Source organism: Schistocerca cancellata, chromosome 3, assembly GCF_023864275.1.
Source record: "Schistocerca cancellata isolate TAMUIC-IGC-003103 chromosome 3, iqSchCanc2.1, whole genome shotgun sequence".
In the NCBI taxonomy this organism is placed as follows: Eukaryota; Metazoa; Arthropoda; class Insecta; order Orthoptera; family Acrididae; genus Schistocerca; species Schistocerca cancellata.
The window spans coordinates 188,984,827-189,003,084 of NC_064628.1; the positions used below are offsets into that span (position 1 = coordinate 188,984,827).

The following is an 18,258-nucleotide window of genomic DNA, read 5'->3' on the forward strand; positions in this document are numbered from 1 at the left end:
ACGTGACGTTGATTGCTCTTGGAGGAAGGCAGCTCCAACGTGTGAAATGTCAATTACCAAGTAATTTTAATCAGGCTATAGTGTATTGAACAAAGGGAGTAAATCCACTAGTAATTATCTGGATACAGTGGGAATTCAAATTGGATCGTTAATTTCAAGTTGTTTTCGTTCATCTCTAAACCAAAGACTATTGATACTTCGGGGAGAGGGGGAGAGGGAGGGGGGGGGGTCATTGGGAACATGGCACTTGCATTAAGAAGCTTTTAGTTCCCATGGGTTTCGCTCTGAAATTTAGAGTTACTGTGCTCTTGACTGACTAGGGGTCCGCCATGGATTTTCGACTGAAGAAAGGGTCCACCAGCTGAAAAGGTTGGGAAGCCCTGGTGTAGGCTATACTCAAAATTCGCCACTCATGACGCTTCTCTGAAACAGAAATGTTTAACAAGCAAGGCGAAAATAAATCGCCGGTTTTTGTGAGGAATTCTTTTGAGATACTAACCAAAGCAGAGGTGACAAATCTTTCTGAATGGTCACCATGCACGTGTGTCTGTGAAGGAGTTCCATCTAATGTTTAGAAAAAAATGTGAGTGTAGGTTTCAGTTTTAAGGGCCCCACAAATGAGTGAGAGACCGTAGCAATCCGTCGTATGGGCGACCGATCTCTTCGTATATCGCACTTATGTGGGCAAATCACAGCGATCGGTCGCTGATCGTTGGTAGCATGGAAATTGCAGGCAATCTGATGGAATGCACATGATTTGTGCTTGCAATATGCCTGCCTGGCTGGTTACCAGTGGTGTGTGGCAATATGGGACCCACGTCTCTAGTTACCAAATCTGGTTGTTCAGTTTTGTTTCGCTTCGCTTTGCCTGCATTGACGAAGAAATTTGTGGTCCCTGTATGACGATAAATTCTAACATAAACTACGCTGGGAAGTGAAGTGGAAGCCGAATTGGCATTTCCTTTAAGAAAAAATATGCCAACCGATTTTGCAGTGATAAACATTTTGTAATTATTTATAAAATATTTGTATGCATTATTAAAATTTTTAACTTCCAAACAGAATGACGTACGTAGCTACCGTGATGTTCAGAGGACATTTTAATTTAAATGTTCAGGGTAATTCTACTACACAGTTAACTCAAGTAATTTCATATGATCTAACTCTCCTTTATACGATTTATAAGAAGAGTTAAAGAAATCAATAGTGGTGCAATTAACAACATCTCTACAGAAACGTCGATAGATTTTATAAATAAGTTAAATTTTATAAGACCAACGAATAAAAAATTAATTGAGAATTAATAATCGTAAAACGAATTGTATTAGCACGCTGGAAATACGTACACAATACATCTGTTGTCAGTAAAAAATGTAGTACATTGTGTAAAAGGAACCATAGAAGGGGCGTCCGTCAGAAAGTGGGCAGGTAAAACACAGAAAGGTAGTAGTAGAAACGATGGTATTGTAATTGTAAATTGTCGTAGCTGTGTTGAGAAAGAACCAGAGCTTCAAGCCCTGACAGGAAACACTGAAGCTCAAATAGTTGTAGGTACAGACAGCTGGCTAAAGCCGGAAATAAGTTCAGCGGAAATTTTTTCAAACGATCTAACAGTGTTCAGAAAGAATAGATTAAATACAGTTGGTGGTGGAGTATTTATTGCTATCAGAGGTAGTTTGCCTTGTAGCGAAATTGAAGTAGGTATGCCCGCATCTCGTGGTCGTGCGGTAGCGTTCTCGCTTCCCACGCCCGGGTTCCCGGGTTCGATTCCCGGCGGGGTCAGGGATTTTCTCTGCCTCGTGATGGCTGGGTGTTGTGTGCTGTCCTTAGGTTAGTTAGGTTTAAGTAGTTCTAAGTTCTAGGGGACTTATGACCACAGCAGTTGAGTCCCATAGTGCTCAGAGCCACTTGAACCATTTTTTTGAAGTAGATAGTTCATGTGAAATAGTATGGGTAGAGGTTATACCTGACAATCGGACTAAACTATGAATTGGATCGTTTTACCAACCAACCCCCCCCCCCCCCCCCCCGACTCAGAAGACATAGTTGCTGAACAGTTCAAAGAACAGTTGAGTCTCATTTCAAATAAGTACCCAGCTGATACAATTATAGTCGGTGGTGACTTCAATCTACCCTCGATATGCTGGAAAAATTATACGTTTAAAGCCGGCGGCAGGCATAAAACATCATCCGAAATTGTACTGAATGCTTTCTCAGAAAATTATTTTTAACAATTAGTTCATGAGCCAACTCTAATCATACTTGACCTTTCAGCAACCACAAGGCAGTTGTTGATAGGCTGAATACCGTAACACCTACAACCAACAAATGAGAAACGCAAAGTATATCTATTTAAAAGAGCTGATAAAAATTCTCTTAACGCCTTTTTAAGAGACAGTCTTCACTCCTTCCTATCTGATCATGTAAGTGTAGAAAAGTTGTGGAATGTTTTCAAAGAGATCAACAGCAATTGAGAGATATATACCACATAAAGTAATAAGTGATGGTACTGATCCCCCATGGTACACAAAACGGGTCAGATCGTTGTTGCAGAAGCAACGAAAAAAGCATGCCAAATTTAAAAGAGCACAAAGTCCCCAAGATTGGCAAAGTTTTACAGAAGTTCGAAATATAGCGCGTACTTCAATGCGAGTTGCTTTTAATAATTTCCACAACGAAATTCTGTTTCGAAATCTAGCAGAAAACCCAAAGAGATTCTGGTCATACATAAAGCACACCACTGGCAAGACGTAATCAATACCTTCTCTGCTCGAGAACAAAAGATGAAGTCACTGATGACAGTGCCACTAAAGCAGAGTTATTAAACAAAGTTTTCCGAAACTCCTTCACCAAAGAAGACAAAGTAAATATTTCTGAATTCCAATCAAGAACAACTGCCAAGATGAGAAACATAGAAGTAGATATCCTCGGTGTGACAAAGCAGCTTAAATCAGTTAATAAAGGCAAGGCCTCCGGTACAGATTGTATACCAGTCAGGTTCCTCTCAGAGAATCTGATAAAATAGCTCAATATTTAGCAATTATATACAACCACTCGCTCACAGAAAGATACGTACCTAAAGACTGAAAAATTGCTCAAGTCACACCAATACCCAAAAAGGAAAGTATGAGTAATCCGCTGAATTACAGGCCTATATCACTAACGTCGATTTGCAGTAGGGTTTTAGAACATGTACTGTATTCGAACATTATGAAGTACCTCTAAGTAAACGATTTATTGACATATGGTCAGCACGGATTCAGAAAATATCGTTCTTGTAAAACACAACTAGCTCTTTATACTTATGAAGTAATCAGAGCTATCGACAGGGGATGTCAAATTGAGTCCATATTTTTAGACTTCCAGAAGGCTTTCGATACCATTCCTCACAAGCGTCTTCTAATTAAACTGCGTGCCTACGGAGTATCGCCTCAGTTGTGCGACTGGATTTGTGATATCCTGTCAGAAAGGTCACTGTTCGTAGTAATAGACGGAAAGTCACCGAGTAAAACAGAAATAATATCCGGCGTTCCCCAAGGAAGTGTTATAGGCCCTCTATTGTTCCTGATCTATATATTAACGACATAGGAGACATTCTGAGTAGCCGTCTTAGATTGTTTGCAAATGATGAAGTCATTTGCCGTCTTGTAAAGTCATCAGATGATCAAAACGACTTGCAAAATGATTTATAAAAGATATCTGTATGGTGTGAAAAGTGGCAATTGACCCTAAAAAAGAAAAGTGCGAAGTTATTCACATGAGTACTAAAAGAAATCAGCTAAATTTCGATTACGCGATAAGTCACACAAATCTGAGTGCTGTAAATTCAACTAAATACTTAGAGATTACAATTACAAATAGCCTAAATTGGAACGATCATATAGATAAAATTGTGGGCAGAGCAAACCAAAGACTGCGATTCATTGGCAGCACACTTAGAAGGTGCAACAGGTCTACCAAAGAGACTGCTTACACTACGTTTGCCCGCCCTATTCTGGAGTACTGCTGTGCGGTGTGGGTTCCGCATCAGGTAGGACTGACGCGAATTGGAGTGGCAATCATTAAAACAAAGGCGTTTTTCGTTGCAACGGGATCTTCTCATGAAATTTCAATCACTAGTTTTCTCTTTCGATTGCGAAAACATTCTGTCGGCACCCACCTACATAGAGAGAAATGATCATCACGATAAAATAAGAGAAATCAGGGCCCGCACGGAAAAATATAAGTGCTCGTTTTTCCCGCGTACCGTTCAAGAGTAGAACGGTAGAGAGACAGCATGAAGGTGGGTCACTGAACCCTCTGCCAGGCACTTCATTGTGAATAGCAGAGTAATCACGTAGATGTAGATTTAGATGTAAAGTAATCTATAGTTACCAAGAAAAGTTGTTCAAAACAAGTTAAATAATTCCAATTTATAATTGTCGTTATTTATAATATATTATAATTATAAGTTGCGTTTATTTTAAATTCATGAAGGTATGAAAATTAACTGCAACCGCTGTTAAAAATAGCAGTCTATTTTCCATAGCAGAACGTCACGACACAGCGATGCTCATAAATTGCTTGGCAAATCGCTCGTGTGGGGGTGTTGAGGCGAGCGAACGATTGCAGGCGATATCACAAGCAACAGATCGCTGCGGTCCGTCATTCGTGTGTGGCGCTCTTGAATCGGCACTTCCCCCTCCAGCTCTCATCATTTCCCGTACAGCACCTGCCGGTAAGCCCCACCATTATCGTTCTTCCCATGCATCCTATGCTGACGGCGCATCTAGCGGTCATGTTATTCTGTGTGGACTCTTATCAGTAGTCTACCATTTCGAAGTTTGTCGAGCAACGCATGGTGCTCACATTGAGATTAGAGTATAGTGTTTGTACGAATATAAAACTTTCAACTTTCCTCTATCTAGTGATGTGTGTAATGTGTTTCTGTATCTCATAGTTTGTCTGTAGTAAACAACCGAAATCTGTTCTTTCTTTTTAAGTCACCCTGTATTATTTTCTTTTGAAGTCTCTCGACTCAAGCATCTAAAGGGCTAGAAACCGACTGGTGTACTTCTTTAAGGCAGCGACCAGTCCGTTGAGACTACTATCGGACTTTTTTATTATGGGGACTCGAGTTTAAGCTTTAATTACAAGCAAACAAACAGGTCTATCGCAACATGAGTTATACCGATATTTTTCTTGTCTGGAAATGTACTTGTTTGATGTTGATTAAATTTTATTATGCTATAGGGGCCTTTATGGGCAGTGGGAATCTTAGGTTACAGACTTTTTCAGTCGCCCACAAAAGAGTTCTTACGATTTTTCTGAAGTAACTTTTTCTCAGCCCACGATAAACACGTAACAAAAAGCGTGGTTTTGTTTTGAAGGCGTATTTTGTGGATATATGAAGCTACAACCACTCTGACGGTACAGTGTAGTACGGATTTTATAATGATCTCGCGATTAACAGCGTAAACGGCTTTGAAAATGAATGTGTCGTTGTCGCGAACCTCTGGGCTGTTGGAAGACGGTTTGCCTGTGACTGTCGTCAACATAGCTCGTGATTCCGCCACTGCGCCTACTGTTAATCTAACGGACCAGTACTAACAAAAACGGTCTTAAGTATCACTGTTTATAAAATCCGTACCACACAGTACGGTCACGGTGGTTATAGGAGACATGCAAAACAAACCAACGCTTTCATTACATGTTTATCCTCAGATGAGATAAAGTTACTTTAGAAAAATCTTAAGAACTTCTGTTTGGGTGATCGAACTGTAACTTGGGATTTCCACTACGTGACTGTAACATATAAAAATTTCATTAACATTGGACAAACAAATTTCAAGCTCTACAGTTTTGAAGCAAGTGGTTTGTAGCGAAAATGCCAAAAACCAGACAGTCCTTACTATAATCTAAAATTAAAAAAAACAGGTTGAACCTTAAAACCAAACTGCTCCATACAGCCTAACGCAGAATAAAACAAAAAAATATTCGGACAACTTATTTCGCGAGAGGCCTTTTGGCTGGCTTTTTTTTTTCAATCTTTACTGCAATACATAATAATTAAACAAAATAACCTACCACCTTAATGATTAGTGGGTCCTAATATTAATACAACGTTATATGTTATTTGCAGCTATTACAGTTATTACAGTTAATTTAAAAATTGCAGACAGTGTGAACAGTGCAGGTTAATGGGCAAAATTGCGATTTTGTTAAAACTACCTACTTGTTAGTAACTACCTACTTCTTAGTAATCCTAACTGCCTGCAGCGCTACAGGTGTGTCAGTATAGATATAAACCTACTACAAGTCCTTGCCCATCACCCGCATTTCGTGGTCGTGCGGTAGCGTTCTCGCTTCCCACGCCCGGGTTCCCGGGTTCGATTCCCGGCGGGGTCAGGGATTTTCTCTGCCTCGTGATGGCTGGGTGTTGTGTGCTGTCCTTAGGTTAGTTAGGTTTAAGTAGTTCTAAGTTCTAGGGGACTTATGACCACAGCAGTTGAGTCCCATAGTGCTCAGAGCCATTTGAACCTTGCTCATCGAGCTAATCCCGATGAGCGTGCCCCTGACACTGGGCAGGCGAAAACTACTAGTCGCTGCAGGTTCCTATTTTAGTAGCTGCAGGTTCCTATTTTAGTATCTACTTCTAACCGTACTAACGACTAACTAACCTACGTCAAAGCCGGTGCTGTCATAATCGTGAATACGTGTACCCCAGTCCCCCTAGCCCTACACGTGGCGGAGTCCAACTAACAAGTCGACCTGTCCACGCACAGGCGGTTCAGGATTAGGGTACTAGGACACGTTCAGTAGTTGGTTCTAATCGCGAAAGTCCCTCAGGTATGCAGCCAGAACTTTACGTGATACTTCATTTGCCAGGTTATTCAAAGTTTCAAAAGTCTGTTCGTGTCTTAGTAGCTCGTATGTGTTATTGTTTGGTAGTTGTTGTCTTAATGTCACTGCTACATCATCGAAAAGGGGGCATTCGTAAACCACATGGTCGGCAGTAGCCTCCCATGTGCCACAGTCACACTCAGGTGCAGCCCTTTTCCCAAACCGGCACAGATATGTCGGGCAGGGCACATGACCAGTAACAAAATGAATTAGATCCCGGGTTGCTTCGAAGTATCTCATGCCTAACCTTTCTTTAACATTTGGCAAGAGTCTGACGGTTCTTATGCTAGATACATCCATTTCCCATGATACCTGCCGTAAGTCCTCACCCCTTCTCCTTATCTCTCCCTTGTCCCTAGCCTGAACCCCCAGAATATTTTCTATTTTCATGTCGTTCCCTTTCTTAGCCCAGTACCATGCTGCTTGCTCTCGAATTTTTAAATATCAAGGGGACAGAGCCCCATTATCACTAATAGGGCACCACCTGGAGATGTTCTGTAAGCTCCCCACAGATATTAACGGCATGTTCCTTTGTACTCTTCTCACTGTCATGGCAGGCACCACCCTTGTGAGCCTGTGTACCCAGACTCCCGAGCCGTAACCCACTATTGAAGTTAGTATACCGTTATGGTACAATTTTATTAGGTGGGGGGGGGGGAGGTGAAATCTTTTGTGTCCTATGGAGTTGAGGTTACTGAGTACTCGTAATGCTCTTTGGGTTACGGATTCAATGTGCTTCGCGAAGTTCCACCTTTCATCGATGATAACTCCCAAGTAGCGAGTTTCGTGTCGTCTGAGAACTGGTGAGTCCCCAATTTTCACTGTGGGATTTCTTACTAGCTGTCCTTTCAGCAATAGGTATGTTGATTTGGTTGGTTAAATTGACATTTTAGTATTACTCCACCATAGTTGCAATTTCGCCATGGCCTTTTTTATTTTGGGTTCTATGTCTTCGCGGCTCCGGCCGCCAACCAGCAGGAGGAGGTCATCTGCGTAGGCTATCACCTCTAGCACCTCTTCACTCTGTTGCAAACTGCCTAGAAGTGGTTCCATGTGGATATCCCAAAATAGGGGACCTAAAGCAGAACCCTGGGGACATCCCTTAGTTAAGGTTTTTCCAACTTTACCACTAGGGGATGATAGCCAGACCTTCCGACCCTCACAATAGCTCCTCAGCCAACCATATAGCAGCCCAGGACACTCTTTCTCCCGCAAGCACGAGAAGAGCGAAGGCCACCACGAGTTGTCAATGGCACCACTGATGTCAACCATGACGTCAACAACGTACTTGTACGGGGTAGAGCCACAGACCTCGGCCGCCAGAGCGATTTCATCAGTTGCCGATCGCCCCGGCCTGAAGCCGAACTGCCTGCTGCTCATCCCGCACAGCACTCAGTGTGCGGTCAGTCTGTCAGCTAGCAATTTCTCGAATAATTTCTCAAAAATGTCTAATAAGCAAATTGATCTGTAAGACTGAGCTTCAGCTGGGTCTTTATCAGGTCCTTTTTTAATAATTACTACATTGGCTACCTTCCAGATCTCAGGGAATTTTTCTGGCTTTTGGCTGGCTTGTGATTAATGCTTAAACTCTAGTATCCATAGTAAAAAAATCCGATAGTTGAAGGAGGAGAACCAGGGTGTTTAGTGTTTTTACGTCGCGACTTTGGACTGCGAGCCCCGCGGAGTGCTTACCCCAGCAGTGACCGCGGCGGGTCGGCGTGCCTCGGCGGCGGCGGCGGCGGCGGGGGCGTCGGCGGCTGCGGCTGGCTCTGGCTGACCCGCGGCTGCTGCGCTGCTGGCGGCTGCCGGGGGCAGGTGCCCGACGTCGACGGCGCCTGCAGAAGCGGCTGCGGCGGCGGCTTGGGCGCGTGGCGCGGCTTCTTCTGCGGGGGCGGCGTCGGCGTCGGCTGGCTGGGCGCAGGGGGCGGCGTGGCCGGCGGCATCGTCAGCGTTACCTGCGGCGTCGGGGTTGGCGTCTGCGGCTGGCTGCTGCAGCTTTCGTCGTCCTCGCATTCGCTTTCGTCCTCGTCAAACGGGTCCTTCACCTGCTGCTTGACGCACGGCGCCTGCTCGATCACGATCTCCACGTCGTCCGGGTCCCTGCTAGAGTTCCCGCAGTCGGCCAAGGAGGTCGCCCAGCACGAGTCGGCGCGCGAGTCTTGGTCTACCACCTCCTGTTCGGGCGATGACGAAAGGTACCACTGCACGTTGACAGCAACACAGCGAATACAGGTCGATTACAAAACATTCATCGGGTTTGCATGTTCTATAGGTTCTACTAAATAATGCCCATTCATTTGTAGTAATAACCAATCAATACAACATACTTAAATGTTTTGTTTACGTTACTGCAGGCTCCATCTTGGATCCCAGGTGACAGGGGGATAACAGTTAAAGCATTTTGTGTGTTGCAATATGAGAAGACAGAATCCGTCACTACCATGCAGCATACGTTTTGAAGACAGTACAACACACAGCCGTCAACGCACCAAAGCATTCTGCTGTGGCCTCGACAGTTCAAGGACACAGGCTGCCTCTGTAGAGGAAAAAGTTCCGGCTGCCACTTGGGGTGGAGGAAACAGTGGAGAGCGTCCGAGATGTGTTACTTCATTGCCCATGGAAATCCACAAGTCGCGCACCATCAGACGCTAATCTTGCGAACGTGTAGGCGACGTTCCATCTAAACGGCAAAGTGAATCGTCACAACGACCGCATATGGGGCACGGAAAATCCAAGTGTTACAGTGGAGACTGAAAGAGATCCTCCAAAGGCGAGTGTCTTCTGTGCTGTGTCATGTAGCAACGTTTATGGGCCCAACTTTTTTCCTGGGAAAATTGTGACGGGTACGACGTCCCTAAACACTGTTTGTTTCTGAGACAGACAGCTGATAACCCACGCTTCATAATCCTGCAAGACAGAGGTCCACCGCATTGGCATAGAGGAGTGCGTCGCCATCTGAACAAGGAACTTCCGACACAGGTGGAATTAGCGATGTGCCCAGGATGATTTGGCACTCTTCAGGTGGCCCCCAGGATCTGCCGACCTTACTATTTGTGATTTTTTTCTTTGGGGATGCGTAAAGACAGTGTGTACGGACCACTTCCCCCGACAACATTGGCTGAACTCCAGAATAACATTACTGCTGCGCTGGCGAACACTGACGTGGACATGTTCCAAAATGTATGGGGTGAGTCTATGGGCTGAGCCGCGCTACCGTATACAGGTGTGTCGTGTGACACGAGATCACATAAAGCATCTGTAATGATGTGTAAAAGCTTGAAAATGTACTTTTTCATACAATGCATACATGACTATTTTGTATGAAATACTTTTTTAAACATATTCACCCAAAACCCGATGGATCATTTGTAATCACCCTGTAGTTAGCAGTGCAATCAGTTACAAATGTCATACGAGGCGCATGAGAAAAGTAATGAGACTGACAACAGGGCGAGAGATCTGGCAACCCTGTGTTGTTCTACTTGTGTACACGGGTGAGTTCATCGCTTCCTCTACAGAAACATCTGCGTTTACATGATTACTCTACAATTCGCAATTTAGTGCCTGGTAGAGGGTTCATCCAACGAGATTCAAGCTATTTCTCTATCGTTCCGCTCTATAACAGCGCGGGGGGAAAATGAACACTAACATCTTTCCGTAAGAATTCTGATTTCTCTTATTTTATTATAATGATCTTTCCTCCCTATGATGGTGAGCACCAACAAAATATTTTCGCAATCTCATAAAAAAGTCGGTGTTCAAATGAAATGGTTCAAATGGTTCTGAGCACTATGGGACTCAACAGCTGAGGTCATCAGTCCCTTAGAACTTAGAACTACTTAAACCTAACTAACCTAAGGACATCACACACATCCATGCCCGAGGCAGGATTCGAACCTGCGACCGTAGCGGTCACGCGGTTCCAAACTGAAGCGCTTAGAACCGCACGGCCACACCGGCCGGCAAAAGTTGGTGTCTGTAATTTAATGAGAAGTTCCTGACGCAACGGAAAAACGCGTTTGTTTCAATGATTGCCATCCCAATTCGTGTATCATATCCGTGGGTCTCTTTCATCTAATCCGCGATAGTAAAAAACAAGCTGCCCTTCTTTGCACTTTTCCGATGTCCTCCGTTGCTCCTGTCTAATGTGAATCCCTCACTGCGCAGCAAAATTCCAGAAGAGTATGTACAAGCCTAGTTTCAGCAGTCTCTTTAGTAGACTTATTGCATTTTCTCAGTGTTCTGCCAATAAATCGTAGTGGTTTGCTTTCTCCACAACATTATCCATGTAATCGTCCCAATTTAGGCTATCCGTAATTGTAGTCTCTAAGTATTTAGTCAAAGGGCAGCCTTTTGATTTGTGTTATTTATTGTGAAATCGAAACTTAGCGAATTCCTTTAGGTACTCATGTGGATGACTTCACAGTTTTCATTATTTATAGTCAATTACCACTTTTCGCACCATACATATATCTTGTCTAAATCGTTTATTCATTTGTTTTCGTTTGACGACTTTATAAGATGGTAAATGACAATCATCTCCAAACAATCTAAGAACGCAGCTCAAATCGTCTCCTAAGTCGTTTATGTACATCGGGAACAGCACAGGGCCTATAACACTTTCTTAGGAAAAGCCAGACATTACTCTACTTTAATCGATGACTTTGGGTCAGTTAATACGAAGTGTAACCTTTCTGGCATGAAATCAGCAATCCAGCTGCAGAACTGAGACAATAGTCTATAGGTACGTATTTTGATTAGAAGTAGCTTGTGAAGTACAATGTCAAAGGCCTTCTGCAAATCTAAAAATATGGAGTCAATTTGACATCCGCTATCACCAGCACTCATTACTTTGTGAGAACGAAGAGAGAACCGTGTTCGACGAGACCGACATTTCCTGAATTCGTGTAGACTGTTTGTCTATAAATCGTTTACTTCGATATAACTCAAAACGTTCGAACACATATACACTGATGAATCAAAACATTATGACCAACTGCCTAATAGTTTGGCTGTCCGTCTTCGGAACGAATTACATAGCTGATTCTGCGTATCAGGGATCCGACAGTTTGTTGGCAGATTTGTGGAGGTATGTGGTGTTCGATGTCTACGCACAGGTCATGTAATTTGCGTAAATAACGGAACGCTGATTTGTGTACTCGGTGACGGTGCCAGGTAGAGAGCCCGATGGATTCCATGGGATTTACATCAGGTGATTTTTATTGCAGAGACATCAACGTGAGTTCACTATAAAGCTCTTCAAACCACTGTAGCATGGTACTAGCTTCGAGACAAGGATAATCACACTGCTGGAAGATGACATCGCAGTCGGGGAAGATATCAAGCATGAAAGGATGCGGGTGGTTCGCAACTGTCAGCGTGTCTTACTTACTACCGTAGGTGCCACGCAAGCGGAGGAGAAAGTCTCTCTGCTCTCACCAGCCTGCGTCCGTGGCGCGCTGTGCGTTACGAACGGCCGTTCACCTCGATGACGGCGTTTGCAGAGATGACCATCCAACTAATGCAGCAAAAATGTGGTTCACCGAAGAGCTGACACGTTTCCATTGAACGACGGTTGAATCCCGACGGTCCTGTGCCCACTGCAGTGGTAACTGACGATATCGTTCGGTCAACATGTGAACACTTTGGGGTGGTCTGCTGTGGAGCTCCATGTTAAACAATGGACAATGTACGGCGTGTTCCGAAACACTTGTACGTGCACCAGCATTGCACTCTTTCGCCAGAGATGCCACAGATCACCACCCATTCTACTTTACAGAGCAGACAAGTCTCCTAACCCCACGTTCTGCGAAGAGCCGTGGACGTCCAACCATTTAGAGCCTAGTGGTAGTTTCACTGTCCTACCTCTCTCCATAGCTCCTCACGACAATCGCCCGTGAACATACGACCAGCTTCACCGCTTCGGAGATACTAGTTCACATGCTGTGCGTAATAATAATTTGCCCTTTGTCAAAGTCGCTTATAAAATGGATTTACACATTTGCAGCCCATGTCTTCACTAGAGTGATCCCCCGTAGTGGCCTTCGTGTCTGCTCCGTTTACGTACTTTTGTTACCGCGTCACGAGCGACGCGGTGGGCAGTGGTCATAATGTTTTCGCTATTAGTGTTTGTTCCAAAATCGTACTGCAAATTGACGTTGGCGATATGGGTCAGTAATTCAGCGGATTACTCCTATTTCCCTTCTTAGGTATTGGTGTGACGTTTGCAACTTTCTGCTATTTAGGTATGGGTGTTTCAACGAACGGTCGGTTGTAAATGATTGCTAAATATGGAGCTATTGTATCAGCATACACTGAGAGGAACATGACTGGTATACAATCAGGACGGAGGCCTTGCATTTATTAAGCGATTTAAGCTGCTTTGCCCCATCGAAGTCATCTACTTTTAAGTTTCTCATGTTGGCAGTTGTTGTGGAATATTTACTTCGTCTTCTTTCGTAAACGAATTTCGGAAAACTGTATTTAGATACTCTGGAGGTGCTGTCATCAGTAACCTCAAGACCGTTATCGTGCAGTGAAGGCATTGTGTCTTTCCGCTGGTGTACTCTAGATACGACCAGAATATCTCTGGATTTTCTGCCAGATGCTCAGTCCGGATTTCAGCTCCGTGCAGCTATTACGGGAAATCTGACAGCGCCATCAGTGAAATTGTATTTTTGTTGTGCGTTACGAAAATGGAACAGTGGAATTTAGAGCAACGTTATGCCACCAAGTTATCTTGGAGAATCCGCGGCTGTGACCTTCGAAAAGTTGAAACAGGCCTATGGGGAACATTTCATACCAAGAGTAAAAGTTTTTCGCTGGCACAAATTGCTTTTGGAAGGCCGAGAACGCGTTGATGATGAACCTCGCTTACGGAGATCTTCAACTTCAAAAACAGACAAAAACGTCGAACGTGTGCTTGGTGTTGTGATATCATAAGGGTGACTGGTGACACGTTAAATTCAAAAACATTCACCATACACCAAATTTTGACCCAAGTCCTTGACGTCCTTGAAAGGCTCAGGAAAAGGGTGAATCGAGTGACACTTGACATTGCAGACAACTGGATCCTGCTGCATCATGACAACGCCCTATGTCACACGGCCATTTCCATCGAGGAAGTTTTGACCTCAAAAGCTTCCTGTTTGTCCACAACCCGAAACTGGAAAATACGTTAAAAGAACATCGTTATGGGACTCTGGGGAACATCCAAAAGAATGTGGCCGACATGTTTAAGGTCGTACGAGTTGAAGCCTTTTAGAGCGGCCACTAAGACTGGAAGCAACGACTCCGCCGGAGTGTAATTGCCGAAGGGAATTACTTTGAAAGGCACAGTACTGTTGTTTGAGAAAAAATCTTTGGTAGACAAAAAAACCAGTCCCATAACTTTCCTCACACATCTTGTACGTAATCGAGGCATGATAGCAGGCTTCCTGAGAACCATGCAGAGCCGTGACGAGGTGATTCAGCGCCCCAGGCGAAATTGTTGAAGCTGCGTCTTCCTCCCACACCTCCGGATAAAAATAACTTTCTTCGAGAAACGACTGAAGTAAATATTATGATTTTATAAGAAGGTTTAGTACAAATAAAACATCATTCAAAAACAAATGAACAATAATATCCCTCTCTGATCTTCAGCCGTATCATGAAATCATCTTGACACAATATTACCGCAGTCTACCTGGCCGCAATCTTCAGGTGACTAAGCTGTTGCACAAACTTGCCGGAACTGAAATCAGACTGTGAGCGGCGGCTCCTTTGTACTCCACGGAAGACCAACAGCACGTGCATAAGTATTAATTGTAAGTGCTCTCTAGCCCAAGTGAGCAAGTACACCGAGGTGCCAAAAGTCCTGGGTTAGTGATATGGCGGTAGTAATCCCTACACAAAGTACAAAAGGGCGTTGCATGCACGGAGCTGTCATTTATAGTAATGTGATTCAGGTGAAAAGGTTTCCGGGAATTAATAGACTTTGAACGCGGAATGATAGCTGGAGCTAGATGCATGGGATACTTCATTTAGGAAATACCATTTAGGAATACCAAATTTCAGGCATTACCTCTCAACACAAGCAACATAGTGGCCGACGACCTTCACTAAACGTCCGAGATTAGTGAGGTTTGCGTAGAGTTGTCACTGCTAACAGACAAGCAATACAGCGTGTAGTAACCGCAGATATCAATGTGAGACGTACGACGAAAGTATCCGTTAGGACAATGCGGCGAAACTTGGCTTTAATGGGGTATGGCAGCAGACGGCCGACACGAATGCCTTTGCTAAGAGTATGACATCGCCTGAAACATTCTCCTGGGCTAGTGATCCTATCGCTTGGACCCTACGCGACTTGAAAACCGTGGCCTGATCAGATGAGACCCGATGTCATTTGGTAAGAGCTGATGATAGAGTTCGAGGGTGGCGCAGACCCCACGAAGCCATGGACCCAAGTTGTCAACAACGCACTGTGCAATCTAGTGGTGGCTCCATAATGGTGTGGGCTGTATTGACATGGCATGGGCTAGGTCTTCCGTCCAACTGAACCGATCATTGGCTGGAAATGGTTATGTTCGACTACTTGGTAGACCATTTGCGGCCATTCATGCACTTCATGTTCCCAAACAACGACGGAAATTTTATGAATAACACTGCGCCATGTCACCGTGCTACAACTGTTCGTAATTGGTTGGCAGAACATTCTGGACAGTTCGAACGAATGATTTCACCACTAATATCGCCCGACGTGAATCAAATAGGACATTTATGGGACATAATCGAGAGACCAGTTATGCATAAAATCCTGCACTGGCAACAGTTTCGCAATAGAAGGCTATAGAGGTAGAATAGCTCAATATTTCTGCAGGGGACGTCCAACGGCTTTTTGAGTCCATATCACTTGGAACTGCTGCACTACGCCGGGCAAAAGGAGATCAGACAAAAGAGTAGAATGTATCCCCTGACCCCAGTGTACAGCGATCCAGTGGTGGAAAAATGGCGAAATCGACAAATCTATGGTTTTTATACAGCGATTAAAGTATTTCTGTCTTGATCCCTCGGTTTTTCTCGTCAGCTTTGATGTAGTGTCGCTTTTTACCCGGGTTCCTCTTGAAGAACCCTTCCAGTTAATTCGTGAAAAACTGGACGAGAAAAAGACTAAGCTTTGTCGCCATGTGTGGACGCCGACGTATTTTTTATTCGATGAGAAACTAACGGAGTGGCTGTGAGGAGCCAGTTATCTCCAACAGTCGCCAATTTATGTATGGAAGATTTTGAAGACACGTGTTTTTAAAACCTACTGTTTTTGGAGGTACGTTGACGATACGTTCATGGTTTGGCCATTCGTAAGAGACGGTCATAACCGTTTCCTAGACAATTTTAATTGCCTTCATACCAGCATTAAGTTAATGATGGAGATCGAAAAGAATGGAAAGCTTCCGTTTCTAGATGTCTTGGATTAGAGAAAGCGTGGTGGGACACTGGGATACAGTGTTTATCGAAAGCATCGAGCTGCATTGAATTGTCATCCGTCCTTCCAGTGCACGCGGGTCCTGCGGACGCTTACAAGGAGAGCTTTTGCCATTTCAGACTCCGAAAGCTTGACACAATAGCTGGATCATTTTAAAGCTGGGTACAAGCAGGATGGCTAAACAGAGAAACAGATCTGTTGTGGTTTCCAGTTTGGAAAGAGAGCAGCGCTCATGACGGGTAAAGGTGCCTTTTCCGGAAGAGTGCTACAAATGCTACATAGGATGACCATGAATCAGGTTCCCCCTTAGTGCACAATCGTGTGCAGAGATTTACATATAGTATTCTGTCCATATGCATGTGTTACATTAGTATTATTAATAACTGTTAACCGTATTCATTGTAGTACTAATGCACTTTGTGAAAAATAAACACTCCCAATGCACTGCGTTGTCAGTGATTTATAAGGTGCGCTGCTGACAGTAGGTATAGTTTTGTGAAACACTCTATAGTTGCTTCCAATGAGGTAGTGGGGTAGATAGTGTGGCATATCAATTGTTCGCCCTTCAATTTGAGGACATAGAAGGTGGGAATTACATGAATACAATCTGGTGGCTTACCTTGCCTCCCCATTCTAGCCTCCCCCCCCCCCCCCTCACTCTAGCCTTTCAGACACAAAATTTATCCCTTAATACGGGTTCTACTGCAATGCGACGTGGTACACAACTGTAACATTTGTTCCTAAACTTCTTCGTGTAACCTTAAACACTAATTCTATACAATTAAAACACTATTTTCAATAACCTACAATTCTTCCTTCCCCTGCAACGCAGAAGCTATTAGTCTTAGAAAGAAAAATAAACAGGACCTTATTTATAGCATATTTACAAGCGTTGGATAAAAAGTAGTGACAACACTTACACTCCTGGAAATTGAAATAAGAACACCGTGAATTCATTGTCCCAGGAAGGGGAAACTTTATTGACACATTCCTGGGGTCAGATACATCACATGATCACACTGACAGAACCACAGGCACATAGACACATGCAACAGAGCATGCACAATGTCGGCACTAGCACAGTGTATATCCACCTTTCGCAGCAATGCAGGCTGCTATTCTCCCATGGAGACGATCGTAGAGATGCTGGATGTAGTCCTGTGGAACGGCTTGCCATGCCATTTCCACCTGGCGCCTCAGTTGGACCAGCGTTCGTGCTGGACGTGCAGACCGCGTGAGACAACGCTTCATCCAGTCCCAAACATGCTCAATGGGGGACATATCCGGAGATCTTGCTGGCCAGGGTAGTCGACTTACACTTTCTAGAGCACGTTGGGTGGCACGGGATACATGCGGACGTGCATTGTCCTGTTGGAACAGCAAGTTCCCTTGCCGGTCTAGGAATGGTAGAACGATGGGTTCGATGACGGTTTGGATGTACCGTGCACAATTCAGTGTCCCCTCGACGATCACCAGTGGTGTACGGCCAGTGTAGGAGATCGCTCCCCACACCATGATGCCGGGTGTTGGCCCTGTGTGCCTCGGTCGTATGCAGTCCTGATTGTGGCGCTCACATGCACGGCGCCAAACACGCATACGACCATCATTGGCACCAAGGCAGAAGCGACTCTCATCGCTGAAGACGACACGTCTCCATTCGTCCCTCCATTCACGCCTGTCGCGACACCACTGGAGGCGGGCTGCACGATGTTGGGGCGTGAGCGGAAGACGGCCTAACGGTGTGCGGGACCGTAGCCCAGCTTCATGGAGACGGTTGCGAATGGTCCTCGCCGATACCCCAGGAGCAACAGTGTCCCTAATTTGCTGGGAAGTGGCGGTGCGGTCCCCTACGGCACTGCGTAGGATCCTACGGTCTTGGCGTGCATCCGTGCGTCGCTGCGGTCCGGTCCCAG

The 18,258-nt window shown here is 44.6% G+C and overlaps 1 protein-coding gene across 1 annotated transcript in view; it reads right to left on the minus strand.

The window, feature by feature from the left end:
• The window catches only part of LOC126176199 (uncharacterized), a 181,879-nt gene that overhangs the window by 26,856 nt on the left and 136,765 nt on the right, over positions 1–18,258 (minus strand). The window contains exon 3 of the mRNA XM_049923342.1: positions 8,575–9,056. Coding sequence (XP_049779299.1) covers positions 8,575–9,056 — 482 coding nt within the window. The remainder of the gene's footprint in view (positions 1–8,574; positions 9,057–18,258) is intronic.